Source organism: Eucalyptus grandis, chromosome 4 (genome assembly GCF_016545825.1).
Source record: "Eucalyptus grandis isolate ANBG69807.140 chromosome 4, ASM1654582v1, whole genome shotgun sequence".
NCBI classification, from domain to species: domain Eukaryota; kingdom Viridiplantae; phylum Streptophyta; class Magnoliopsida; order Myrtales; family Myrtaceae; genus Eucalyptus; species Eucalyptus grandis.
In genome coordinates this window covers 25317495-25331003 of record NC_052615.1, presented here as the reverse complement: position 1 = coordinate 25331003, position 13509 = coordinate 25317495, and the positions used below count along the sequence as shown (strand labels likewise).

The 13509-nt window shown below is 40.6% G+C and overlaps 1 protein-coding gene across 1 annotated transcript; it reads left to right on the top strand.

The window, feature by feature from the left end:
- Positions 1–8736: 8736 nt before the first annotated feature.
- On the top strand, positions 8737–9473 carry LOC104442889. The gene has a single exon (XM_010056265.3). The coding sequence runs from the start codon at positions 8737–8739 to the stop codon at positions 9265–9267; it is 531 nt and encodes a 176-aa protein (XP_010054567.2). The 3' UTR covers positions 9268–9473.
- Positions 9474–13509: the final 4036 nt, after the last annotated feature.

The following is a 13509-nucleotide window of genomic DNA, read 5'->3' as shown; positions in this document are numbered from 1 at the left end:
CGCTCAGCTAAGCCTCAGGGCAGGGATGCGTCTAAGAATCCATCAGGGAAATCGTGGGTTGCAGTGGCAAGAACCGTGGCCAAGGGCTACGATCTGGTGTATACCCCACCGAATATGGTTAACAATAGACCTGTGATTGAGATCATTGATCAAGATCTGGAAGCTGCAGATCCCAAGATGTTTGAATGTTTAATGGGCTACTTCATTGGTCGCCGAATGCCTTTTAAGGTAGTTGAGGAGGCTATGAAGAAAGTGTGGGGGCCGAACCTTGTTGAATTCATGTCAAATGGCAAAGGTCTTTTTATGTTTCACATTCCTGATAGGGAATTCCGCCGAAGTGTGCTTGAAAGTGGTCGGATGACGGTTGCTAGAATACCACTTGTCCTGCAACAATGGTCCCCTGGTCTTGAGCTGAGAAGGGAGACCCACCGTACGGTTCTTGTTTAGGTTAGACTATCGAATATTCCCTTTTCGTGCTGGTCCGCCCACTTCATCGGGAGGGTTGCAAGTGCGCTTGGCAAACCCCTTTATATGGATAAGAGAACAGAGCAGGTGAGCAACCTTACCTTTGCTAGGGTCTGCATCGAAATTACTGCTGATCAACCTGATTGTAAAATGATTGAGACAACCCATAATGGTACGAAGTGTGAAATAGGAGTGGAGTTTGAGTGGCGACCCACTGCCTGTGCTGGATGTGGCATTTTTGGCCACAATTGTGAAACGGCTAGTAGGCCTGGTAGACCTGGAACAAAACGCGCTGATGCTGGTCGTCCTTCAGAGGAGTCTGAACCTCTTAGCAAGGCCGCAAGTGGGAGCATCTCTCAGCAAACCAAACCACCTTCGGTGGCGTATGAGGATTAAAGGGGAATGTCTTCGGGTATGCCTTTGGTCCCTCTTCCGGAATCTCTAATTGATGCAGGACAGAACAGGAGCTCCTCTGGTGGTTCCTTTCCTCTCATTCAGCTGGTTGTGGATCTGGAGGAACCTCTTCCATCGCACCAAAGTGACCTTACTCAGCATGGGAATCAGGTCAAAGACAAAGAGAAGGAGCATAAGCCGTAGAATCTGAATGCTTCTCTGATACCATACTCGAAGGAGGGGTTGTCTCGCAACCTGAAGGAAGCTGTGCCTGGCCAAAAACCTCCTAAAGTCCCTGCTAAACCACTTGAAAAAAACACTCAGGCTTCTGACTTGGCACCGGATTCCATAATGCCGTCTGGAGACTAGGAAGATGATACCAGCAATTCATCTAATGAAGACGGTGGCCACACGCCTAGACCCGCTCCTTTGAGTGGTCCTTCGAAACCTCTTGGGGTTGGTTCAAGCCAAGATCAGCTTCTCCTTTTGCTGCCTGACTCGCCGGGACCTTCGCCTGCGGAGGACTCGAAACCAAATAGAGGTAGGCGTAGGAACGCCAAGCGGAAATAATTCTATCCTTTTGCTTCTATGTTTTTTGGCTTTTGGAATGTTAGAGGTATTATGAACCCTGTCAGAAGGGCGGAGATTAGGAAGTTTGCTGTTGCTAATAAGCTTTGCCTTATGGGGCGTTTTGAAACTAAAGTCCCAGTGCCTTTGTTTGGTTCCATTTCTTCCAATATTTTGAGAGGTTGGAATTGGATTGCGAACTATTATTTTGCTCCTCGCGGTAGAGTCTGGATTGGATGGGATCCAGCTACCGTCAATTTTGAGTTGATCTCTTCAAATGACCAAGCCATCCATGGGTGCGTGAAGGGGTTATCTTCTAATTTTACCTGCTGTGTTTCTGCTATTTATGGAGAGCATTCCTTTGTGCGGAGGAGGCCTCTTTGGTCTAATCTTATCCATTGTGACGATCTTTTTCAAGACTATGCCTGGATAGTAGCGGGAGATTTCAATGCAATCAAGGACCCTTCTGATCGCGTTGGTACCTCTAATGCCTGGATCCCCTGTTTTGATGAATTCAAGCTTTGTCTGGACCAAACAGAACTTGAGGATCTCAGGTACTCTGGCCTTCGATTTACCTGGTCAACTTCGGCAGGTGCAAATAGGAAGATGCGAAAAATTGACAGAGTTCTTGTCAACTCTAAATGGAGAATGGACTTTTCATACTCGGAGGCGTCTTTTCTCAATCCTGGAATTTCTGACCATACTCCTATGGTTGTCAGGGTTGTGGATCTGCGTCCAAGGAGGAAGCCATTTAAGTACTTTGATTTCTGGGTTGATCACCCGGATTTTCATTCTACGGTTTTGCAGGTGTGGGATAGTCAAGTTTGGGGAGTTCCCATGTTTAAATTAGTCTCGAAGCTGAAATTGTTGAAATCTCGCCTCAAGGATCTTAATCTGGAGGCTTTCTCGGATATTTCTCTAAGAACTCTTGAAGCGAGGGAAGCCTTGCGTTCTACTCAGCATCTCCTTTAGTTGGATCCTGAAAATATTCCACTAGCTGAACTTGAAAGAGGGCAGCGCTGTGCTTTTATAGACCTTCGTGGTCAAAAGGAATCGTTCTATAAGCAAAAATCAAGAATTAGATGGCTGAAGGAAGGAGATCGCAACACGAGATTCTTCCACAACTGTGTTAAAGTAGACATCTCAATAACCGTATCCTCTCTGTCAAAGACACTGCAGGTACGGTGATCTCGGATCCTGATTTGGTGCCCCAAGTTTTTCTATCTTTCTTTTCGGATCTATTTGCTCCTCGAGTTGGCTTAGCTAAGCCTGATCTTCAAGAGCTTACTTCTCTCATTCGAAAGCCGCTATCCAATAGCCAGGTATGTTCCCTAGCTTCGCCTGTCTCTGATTTAGAAGTTAAGAAGACCTTGTTCTCGCTTGCGAAGGGAAAAGCCCCCGGTCCAAATGATTTTACAGCAGAATTCTTTAAAAGTAACTGGGATATTGTGGGCTCTTTAGTTACAGAGGCTGTGAAAGATTTCTTCTCAGTAGGTTGTCTTCTTAAAGAAGTTAATGCGACTATCCTAAATTTAATTCCCAAGGTGCCGAATGCTTGTGAAGTAAACGACTTCATACCGATTGCTTGCTGCAACACTATCTATAAACTTATCACCTAGATCTTGGCCAATAGAATTGCGCTTGTATTTCAGGATATTGTTAGTCCGTCCCAGAATGCGTTTGTGAAGGGTAGAAGGATAAGGGATAATATATTATTGGCTCAAGAGCTGTTTGCAAGCTTCCACTTAGACCCATACCTCCCAAGATGTGCAGTCAAAGTGGATTTTTGCAAGGCCTATGACACTGTGGACTGGGATTTCCTAGAGCTTACCTTTACTGCCTTCCGGTTTCCTCTGTGGATTATTCGCCGGATTATGGCTTGTGTACGCACACCTTGATTCTCTATCTCTATTAATGGGGAGCTTCATGGCTTCTTCCCAGGAGGCAGAGGCCTTAGGCAGGGCGACCCAATGTCACCTTATCTATTTACATTGATCATGAAAATCTTCTCGGGAATTTTGAATCAAAGGTCTTCGGCTAAAGAGTTCAAATGTTATTGGAGATGTAAGTCTCCCAAGCTCACTCATCTGTTTTTTGCAGACGATGTGTTCCTTTTTTGCCAAGCAGATTGGAAATTAGCTATGATCCTTAAAAGAAGCCTCGACATTTTCTCTTCATGGAGTGGTCTTCTCCCCAACAAAAATAAGAGCGACATCTTTCTTTCAGGAGGCGATCCTGCTTTGTGCAACAGAATCCTCCTAGCAATTTGGCTTTCAGGAAGGTAAACTTCCAATTCGATATCTTGGAGTGCCGATCATCTCAAAGAGGTTGACTAAGGTTGACTGTACTCAGTTAATTGACCGCATTACCGCGCGAGCCCGCTCTTGGTCCCACAGGTTCCTCTCTTTTGCTGGAAGACTTCAGCTCATAAGGTCAGTGCTTCACGCTATTCAGTCTTTTTGGGCTAGTGTCTTCACTTTGCCCTCTTCGGTTATTTTGGGGATTGAAAGCATTCTTCGTAGATTTCTTTGGAAAGGCACCTCCTTGGATAAGGGAGGTGCAAAAGTCTCATGGGCGGATGTTTGTTTGCCTAAGGAGGAAGGGGGCCTAGGTATTCAGTCTATCAAGGACTGTAACAAAGCCTCAATGCTGAAATTTATTTGGATCCTCTTACGAATAAGGAATCTCTGTGATGCCGTTGGATACACTCCAACTTTTTAAAGAAACATAACTTCTGGGTTGCCCCTCAGCCTTCAGTTTGTGCCTGGAGTTGGAAGAAGATCCTTCATCTTCGGGGCTGTTGTAGACAATCCTTCGGTTGGGAGGTCGGTGACGGCCGGTCTACTTCATTGTGGTTCGATAGCTAGTTGCCTTGTGGCCCTCTTCATCTACAAGTTCCTCAATCTTTTTTGTTGGACCTCGACGTTCCTGCAAAGGCGACTGTGGCTTCTTTATATTCTTATGCTGGTAGATCCTGTAAAGTCCGGTTAGAGAATTGTGGCTTCTCGCTTCCTCCTCTTTCGGTTGATAGCGATCGTTTTGTGTGGCGTCATGATTCTTCGGGGGCCTTCTCCGTAGCTTCTGCTTGGAACGTCATCAGAGCTTCTAAAGCCAAAGCACCTTGGACTCCTTTTGTGTGGGATAAGGATGTAGCCCCTTGGTTTCAATTCCTTTTGTGGCTTATTACTAAAAACCGCTTGCCAACGCAGTCACTTCTCCTCTCATATGGAATGATTGATTACTCGGCTTGCACTTTTTGTAATACTCAGCCGGACTTGAACAACCATTTGTACTTTGATTGCAATATTTCAAATACCATTATCTACTTTTGGGCAACTAGGTGCAATTTGCCGTGGAGGAACGGCACTTGGGCAGAAAACCTTGCTTGGGCTATGAAATTCCTTGCTGGTAAGGACTTCTCTCACGGTCTTTCTCGCTATTCCTTTGGAGCTCTTTGCTATCTAATTTGGAAGAAAAGAAATGCTATGATTTTCCGAGGGGAATCTCTTGATATTCCCGCTTTGAAGAACCATTTGATAAAGATGGTTAAAGATAAAGCAATTACCTACAAGGATGTCCTTGACAATCCAAGGAATCGGCGTCTTCAGAGGGGTTGGAATCTCGACCCTATTATCTTCACGTAACCCTTTGGGTTTTTATCATTTGATCTTGCTCGGTCGTCTCCGGTGCGGATGTTTTGGCTCACGGATTCCCAGGCGTCCATGGAGGTCTGGTGGCTGAATCTGGTGGTCGTGTTGTGTCTGTTGTTTGCGCTCTTTCTGTCCTTGCTTCTTGAGGCTTTTGCACGACTCCCTTCCACTCTTTTGTTCGCAATGAGAGTGTAAGTTTTGGTGCCGTTTGTGTACATTTGTCCTTAGCTTATCAATATATTCTTACCTTTACTAAAAAAAAAAAAAAAGAATAACTTTTATAGGGCGTTTACTTAAGTGCTATAACTTTTTTTTTCTTATCACTTAATTGCCATTATTTCTAAAAAAATATTATGTTTAGTTGATCACTTAAGTGTCAAAATTTTTTAAAAATGTTCACTCAAATACCAGAAATTTGATGTAGTTTAATGCTTATAGTGAACGTTTTTTAAAAAAAATTATAATAATCAAGCAATTGATTAAAAATTTATATAACACTCAAGTGATCGTGAAAAGAATTATGGTACTCAAAAGAGTGCCATACATAAGTGATAACATTTAAATGATTAAAAAAAAAAAAAAGAGTACCATACGAAAGTTATAGCATTTATGATATCTTTTACTTTTATTTTCCTAGAAGTTGCAGAAATTTACACCACAATAGCATGGCTTGGCAAAGTGTCTTGCAGCGAAGCGGAATCACATTTTCTCTGCAGATGCTGCAAAGCAGAATCACATTTTCTCTGCAGACTCAAAGTATTATACTTCAACCACATGTTTAGGGAAAGAACAGACAAGAAAGAGAATTTTATGTGCGTGTCTCAAAAGTTGGTTGGTAATATAATAAAGAAGAATACTATAAGACTTGTGGAAGGAAAAAGGGGAACAAAATCTCCGAACGGTATAAAGTGATTCGTCACATGTTTTCACCTCAATATCGCAAAGAAAGAAGGCATGACACGGAAATGTGTAACTCACTCATTGCAGCACTTTTTCTCACTAGAGGTCCTCCATCACGAAATTCAACAACACCTCGACCAATCACGGTGCTTGCTGAGATAGGCAGGTAAGTTGCAATGATGGTAGACAGATAACTCTAACCATGAACATGAGAAACTAGGTAAACGGCAACAGGACAAAGACAACGGTAAGAATACATGGATCACAGCATTGTCATTTATCCATTCGCCACTTATTGAGCTAAATGTTTTGTCGATGTACTATATTAATTTAGTATGCTGGTTATATTACCCAAGAATTACTGGAGTATAACATGGAAGGGCACAGAATAATTATAAAGAGCTGACCATTGCAAAATCTAAACCCCATGTTTTTAGGTAAATAATGGCTACTATAACTTTCATTTTTTAAGCTTTCAAAAGCATTTGTGTAGACTTATAGATACACTTCAGGTACCACAAGACTATATATCTCACCAGCAACTGTCAACACCTTCGCACAAGCAACGGCAGTTTGGAAGGCAAGGAACATAACAGATTGTCGCGGACATCAGATGCAAATCGTTAAAATTAACAAGCAATAGTCGTATGAGAAATTACCTGCTCTAGAAGTGACATGGTCCATGAGTCCCATGAGCCGTTTCCTATTTCTTACAAAGTCAGAGAGTGGAAAGAGTCTATCAACAAAAATAAGTCCGCTTTCTAATGAACTAATAAAAAATTATTCATAGCACCAATGTGGGAGCAAAGCCTAGGCCAACATACATAAAAAAGGGTTGAGTTAAAAAAAAAAAAAAAAAATAACCCATTGCCAATGCAGTTTTGCTGTTAACAAAGAATTCAGATCTACTTTCACATAATGTCGATGGGATTCTGGTAGGACACTAATTGCCAATTCGCAGACATAATTGAGGCTAATGTTCTATGAAGGTCAAATATGAGAAAATAGGAATGAAAAAAAATATTTGCTTTGGGAGACATAGGTTTGTCTCTAATTGAAAATAGGAACGTACTTGATTTCTATATCAAAGAGATACTACCACTACTCAAGACTCAAACATTAAAAAAAATGGTCAAAATAAATAATCTATAATATATATTATGGATGCGTAGTCAATGTCTCATAAAATTTTGGATCGTGGGTACACTCACAAAAAAGGTTCTTGGACATGTATTAAACTTTGAACAACAGCAAAAGTAGATAGAGCTATGGAGTCTGATAGAGGAAAATAATGTTTAATCACAGAAAAAGTTTGTTGGGGGTAGACACTTCCCATGAAGTCACTCATCTTGTCATGTTAAAGCAAATAATAGGGCTTTTACTACTGCTAATGGCATGCATGTACTTTCTATCGTAATTGTGTATGCCCTAGACTTGTTTTATATAAGGACAATATCTTTTATAATTATAATGTTGAAGCTTGTAACTCTTGAACTTGTAACTCTAATACTAATAGTAGAAAGATTGCCTAGTGCATACCGTGGTTTTCCCTTTCTAATTTTGGGAAGTTTTTTCCACGTAAAAATTCTCGTTTGTTTTTCTTCTCTATTTTTCTCTTCATATATTTACGTTCCTAAAAATTGGTATTAGATATTGGTTTTGGCGAATCAATTGGAACAAATATAGATGAGCGGAATGTGAAGATTGATCGATTCGATGGCAACGACTTTGGTTTTTGGAAAATGCAAATCGAGGATGTGTTGTATCAAAAAAAAAAAAATTGCATCAGGCTTTGTTTGGAGAGAAACTAGATTCTATGAAGCAAGAAAAGTGGGAATTGTTAGATTAGCAAGCTTTGGGTTTGATTCATCTCACATTAGTGCAAAACGTTAGTTTCAACATTGCCAATGAGGCGATTATGGGATTATGATAATATGGGCATAGAACTTTTGGTTATGAAGAAACATGAGTACAACCGCTGGGATACCTCTCAAGAGAAGTTATGGCAAAAACCATTATAAATACCACCAACCAGACACGAGAGCCCCGGCACAAATCAAACAAAACTACTATCTTTCATTTATTTTTATTTTCATACAATGTACTTTAAATTTCCATACTCACATTGTCGATTAAATTCCGACATATTGTTTAGTTGTAATTTCTAGATTCGCATTGTTACTTAAATTCTGGCATGTATTTTATTATGAGTATTGTGTCATCAATTAAATTCTGATGTATTATCTTCGTAGTCTCAAGCATTGTCAATGATTAAATTCTGACATTGTTTGTTTACCTTTATCCTTATTGAAGTTATTGTATTCTCCAAGCTTTGTAATCGATTAAATTCCAATTTGTGTCTATGTAATTATGTTTGTAATAAAGCTTTCAATTTCATTGTATATCTATGACATTTCCTTTTGGAATTGTCATGAAATATGTATCCTCTTATTAAAAGCTAAAGAAATATTTTTCGATAAAAGATATTTTGTCCCAGAAGAAATTTGGGCGGAACGGTTGGATTCATCAAGAAAAAGTTCAGACACATCCTTCAATTATTTTATGATTCTTCACATTCTTATATTAACTAAAACGACCAAAACAATACACAGTCGAGCATCCTCACTCTCTCTCTCTCTCTTTCTCTCTTTCTACATTCCTATAATAACTAAGACGACCGAAACACAGTCCAGCATCTTCAGTCTTAAGTCTCTCTCTCTCTCTCTCTCTCTCTCTCAGAGAGAAAAAAATGGCACCTGAAATGGAGGATGGCAATGACAATAATTATCGAAGAAAAAGGAGTCCCCCGCCAACAAACATAGCAGAAAACTGGTTCCGATACTTCCAGTACGACCCCGACAATGACCTTCCGGGTGATGTGCGGAACATCCTGCTGATCATCGCTACTCTGATTGCGACTATCACATTCCAGGCAGGCGTGAACCCTCCTGGCGGGGTATGGCAAGACAATGAAGATAGCCACTCGGCCGGCATGGCAATCTACGCATCTCGTCAAATTGCCTTTTATGTGTTCTTGATCTCCAACACTTTCGCGCTCTCCACTTCTCTACTTGTCATTGTCTATCTCACTTACAAGTTCCCACTCCACCCTGAGATATGGGTGGCTACGGCCTCGATGATGGTGACATATGCGTCGGCAATCTTTGCCGTGACGCCACATGAGTCGGTGAGGTTCCGCTATGTGCTGCTCGCAGGGGCGCTGCCAGTGATATGTCGGTGCGTATTCCAAGCGTATGGGAAGTTCTGCCGCACGAAAGGAACCGAACAGTGAGGAGCATCACACAATAATCGGACCAAGCAGGAAGGAGTGCCGGACAACGCCCAAGGGTGATAAAATGAGACAAGGAGTTGCTTCCGTTTAGTATGTGTGAGGTCTTTGTTTTCGAGTTGCTTCCGTTTAGTATGTGTGAGGTCTTTGTTTTCGAGTTGCTTCCGTTTAGTATATGTGAGGTTTTTGTTTCTTTCCCCATGCTAAAGAAAACTTCCTCCAACCAAGTATTCACTTGGTTATAAGTATGAATTCATTGGACATGCAAACATAATTAAAATGTGGGTGATGTTCGTATTTCTAAGTATCAATTAGACTGCTGTATGTCAAATGCATTTGCATTATACTTCACGGCAAACCGTCCCAGCCTAACCAAAACCTAACACCCACCTCCTTCTCTTCCCTCTCTGTCTCTCTCCACCGGCTCATCTGTTGCCAACCACGCCACGGCTGAACCGCCATCGCCCCCACAAATAGAGCGATCTAGGCCTCTCCATCGTCTGTTGTCTAGGCCGACAAGGGGGCCACTTGGAGTTCATGTGTCGCTTTGTCTCTTTCTCCCCAACTTCATCTCCTCTCTCGAGCTATTCGTACTCCACCATGAGCTCCGTCTCGTGAACCGTCAACGGCGACAAGATCTGCAAGAGGTGTTTAACAAACATTAAAATATTCACCAAGATTAAAAAAATCAAAAAAATTATCCGACCGCAGCTCAAACTAATGATTATTGCGATTTTATATGGAAACTCTCCTAATTGGGTAATGCCTAAGAATTTTACCAAATCACGATTAGAATCAAATAATTCAAATCCGAAAATAAAATATTGGAATTAGAATCGGTCGAAAGCATTGCCTATTTTAACGTATTTGTTTCCAAGAGGTGGACCAGCGGCAAGGGAAATTTCCAACGACGGCGGGTGAGGTAATCATGTTAAGAGGTTCCTCAGTACTGTGGCATTGCTTGGAATCTCGTCAAGAAGCTTGCTAGCCACACGACTGCAAAAAAATTGTTAGCGCTCATGAACAATAACAAGGATTGCAAAGGCTCGCCCAGACTGCTGGACTCTAGCTTGATACGATGACAGGAATGAAAAGGTAATATAGCAGCGCACGGTGGTGGCCGTTAAGTCCAATGCGTCACCGGCTAAGGAAGGCTGTAATCGGCTGGTAGTGGCCGGCAGTGAGGGGGCCGGTGGAGACACGCCTGTACACCTGCAAAAGAAAGATGTGCCAGTGGCAAGATTGCTGGCGCAATGTCATATATTGGGATTGCAAGATGGCTCAGCATGTTGTGTTAAAGACCGCTTACACCCTTAAAAAGTCAACTCAAAAGTCAATATTTGGTATTCTTGTTAAAATTTGAAATTGAGATGCACCATTTACTCTAAAATCTAACTTGAACTTCACAGGGATGAAGGAAAATGTAACAATCTCTAAGCCCATTTACCCAACATTGCCTTGTTAAAAGTGACTAGGTCTTTGAAAGCAAGTCCCCTGTTATCTTTCCTAGTTTTTAATACATCCCATTTCTTCCTAATGGATTCCTGAACTGGACATATTTTGTTTCCGCCAGAATGAGGCAATTTTCTGCTCGACAGCTTTTCAAATCAAGATAAGAATCTTAAACTTAGATATGGTGTATTGGGGCAGCTTGAATTACAGTTTCGATCAAAATCTTCTTAGCAAAGTTAGACACCATTTTTTCGTTCCAGACTTCTAACCGATTAGTGCCAAGAATATGCGGTTTAATAGTGAAGTATGAAAGAAGACAGACAACGGTAAAGAGCTAGTTGTTGATGGTGCAGAAAAAGTAGCCTGGATAAGACTTTGAGCAAACTTATCATCGAGTATCGTTATAGCAAAAGGGTAATGTGAATCAGAAATGACAAGGAAGACCGAGACAAACCTGGATGTAGTCAGAGTAGACCCCTACTAGCTCGATCAAATCGTCCACAAGAACGTAGAAGGTACCACACTGTGAAACGAGGCAAAAAATAAAAATAAAAATAAATAAATAAAATAAAACTAGGTTGATATATGGAAACTTCACCCCTTGAGAACTCATCCAGCAGACCACTAGAGAATGGTGGATCTTAGTGCCAAATTAATCTAAAATCATCCCAGAAACGTGTGTGAGACCTTACCCTACAAGAAACATCCTCCGAGGAGATAGTGATACTTGCGACTAAAGATAAATGTTAAATTAATATCTCGAATTTGAATTTAAATATTGATTTATTACATTGAATTTGTTGAGAAAGATTTCTAAGTGGATTACAAATCGGATAGAGAAGTTTTTTTTTTTTTTTATATTGTCGGACTTTCTTTTGGACGTACAAAAGGAAGCAAGGAGGATGTGATTTGCCATTACAAGACAAAAGGGGGCACACTATATTTTATTTATCTATTTATCTTTTAGGGGCAAAGATGTCTTTGCCGGGAGAGATAAAAAGAAGGAAACTCCCTTTTACAAAAGAAGAATCATTGTAGGCGTTGGTTTTGTTGTAGTAGTGGGGCCCAAGGTCTAATTCTTTACTTTGGGCACACATAAAACACCTAGGTTTTTTCTTCCCTTTCTGCAAGTAAGCACCGCACAAAATAAACTTGAGGAGTTGCACGTCCAAAAGAGCATCGCATAATAAAGATGAACGTGAAGCCACATGCACGCAGGGCAGAGATGAACATCGGCATTCTTGGTTTCAGCATACATAGAGCGTTTTATTTTGAGCTTGAACGTGCTGTGATTTTGTGTCGTGAGTTTATGTTTAAGTGAGTTGTTTATTTATAAATACTTTGGATTTGGGTTTTAATCTAAGTGTGTGAAACACTCAAGCATGTGAGTGATTATAAACTCTAATTCTCCGATTATAGTTGATTATTTGCTACTGGCTCTCCCCGTGAAAGTAGGTAGTGATGCTCGGATTGAACCACATAAATCTTTGGTGTCTTTATTATTTCTCATTCATTTCTTTGGTGATTTTACGTTGATGTAATTGCAAGATCCTGTCATTTCTACATATTATGTTCCAACAATTGGTATAAGAGCTTAGGATCGGATTTCTTGATTGTAATCCGGAGCTTTTGCTTGTCTAATTATTATTTGAAAATTCTGTTATTGCAATTATGTCTGATAGGAAATTTCAAATTGAGAAGTCTAACAAGAGGAACAACTTTGGATTATGGAGCATCAAGATACATGCATTATTGACAACATAAGATTCGACCAAGGCATTGGATATTGAAGATGAGTTGCCGATTATAATGAAAACCTCTAAGATGGTAGAGCTAATGGAAAGAGCAAAGAGCACAATTCTATTGAACTTGTTGGATAAGGTTTTAATAGAGGTTATGAAGGAGAATGATGTTGTAGTATTATAGGCAAAACTTTAGGCACTTTATGTGAAGAAAGGTTTCAACAATCACTTGTATGTGTTAAAAAGAAAGTTTCAATTTAGATATACTGAAAATACGTTTATCAAAATCCACTTAGATAAATTCAATAAACTCATGATGGGTTTGAAGAACATCAGTAGAATACTTGATGATGAAGAACAAGACATGATGTTGTTAATTTCTTTATTAGAGTCATGGGAGCACTTTACTAATTCACTGTTGCAGGGGTGGACTAATATTACCTCAGAAGAGATAAAGTCCTCATTGTTCTCTAAGGAGTGATAGAGAAAGTTATAAGATGACGGTTTGGTGCAAGGAGTAGTGCAAGCATTGACGATTCGGCGGTAGAGAACAATATTGAGAGCTTAGTAGCAACAGAGATAAAAGCAAATCGAAATCACACCATACAAAATCTAAGGGATGTGTGAAATGCTTTGAGTGTCATGAGGAGGAGCACATTAGGAAATATTGTGCAAAGCAGAAGAATAAAGATAATAGGCAGAATGTCACAAGCAATGTGGCGAACGTTGCCAGGGGGAACACTAGTGATGCATAAGTTATTTTATGTATGAATACTACTTCGTCAGAAGACGAATAGATGCTAGATTCCAGGTGTTTTTATATATAACGCTTCATAAGAACTAGTTTACTACTTACCAAACTATAGATGGTGGTAGCGTTTTTTTGGAAAATAATGTAGCCTGCAAGGCTATGGGGATAGGGACAATTCGGATTTGGCTGCACAATGGGTGGTGCACACATTGACAGACGTGAGGCATGTACTAGAGCTCAAGAAGAATCTTATTTCTTTGAGGACACTGGATGACATCGAGTGTAGTTACACCACTGAAG

Coding starts and splice junctions, on each gene's coding strand:
- LOC104442889 (XM_010056265.3), top strand. CDS start 8,737: ATGGAGGATGGCAATGACAATAATTATCGAAGAAAAAGGAGTCCCCCG.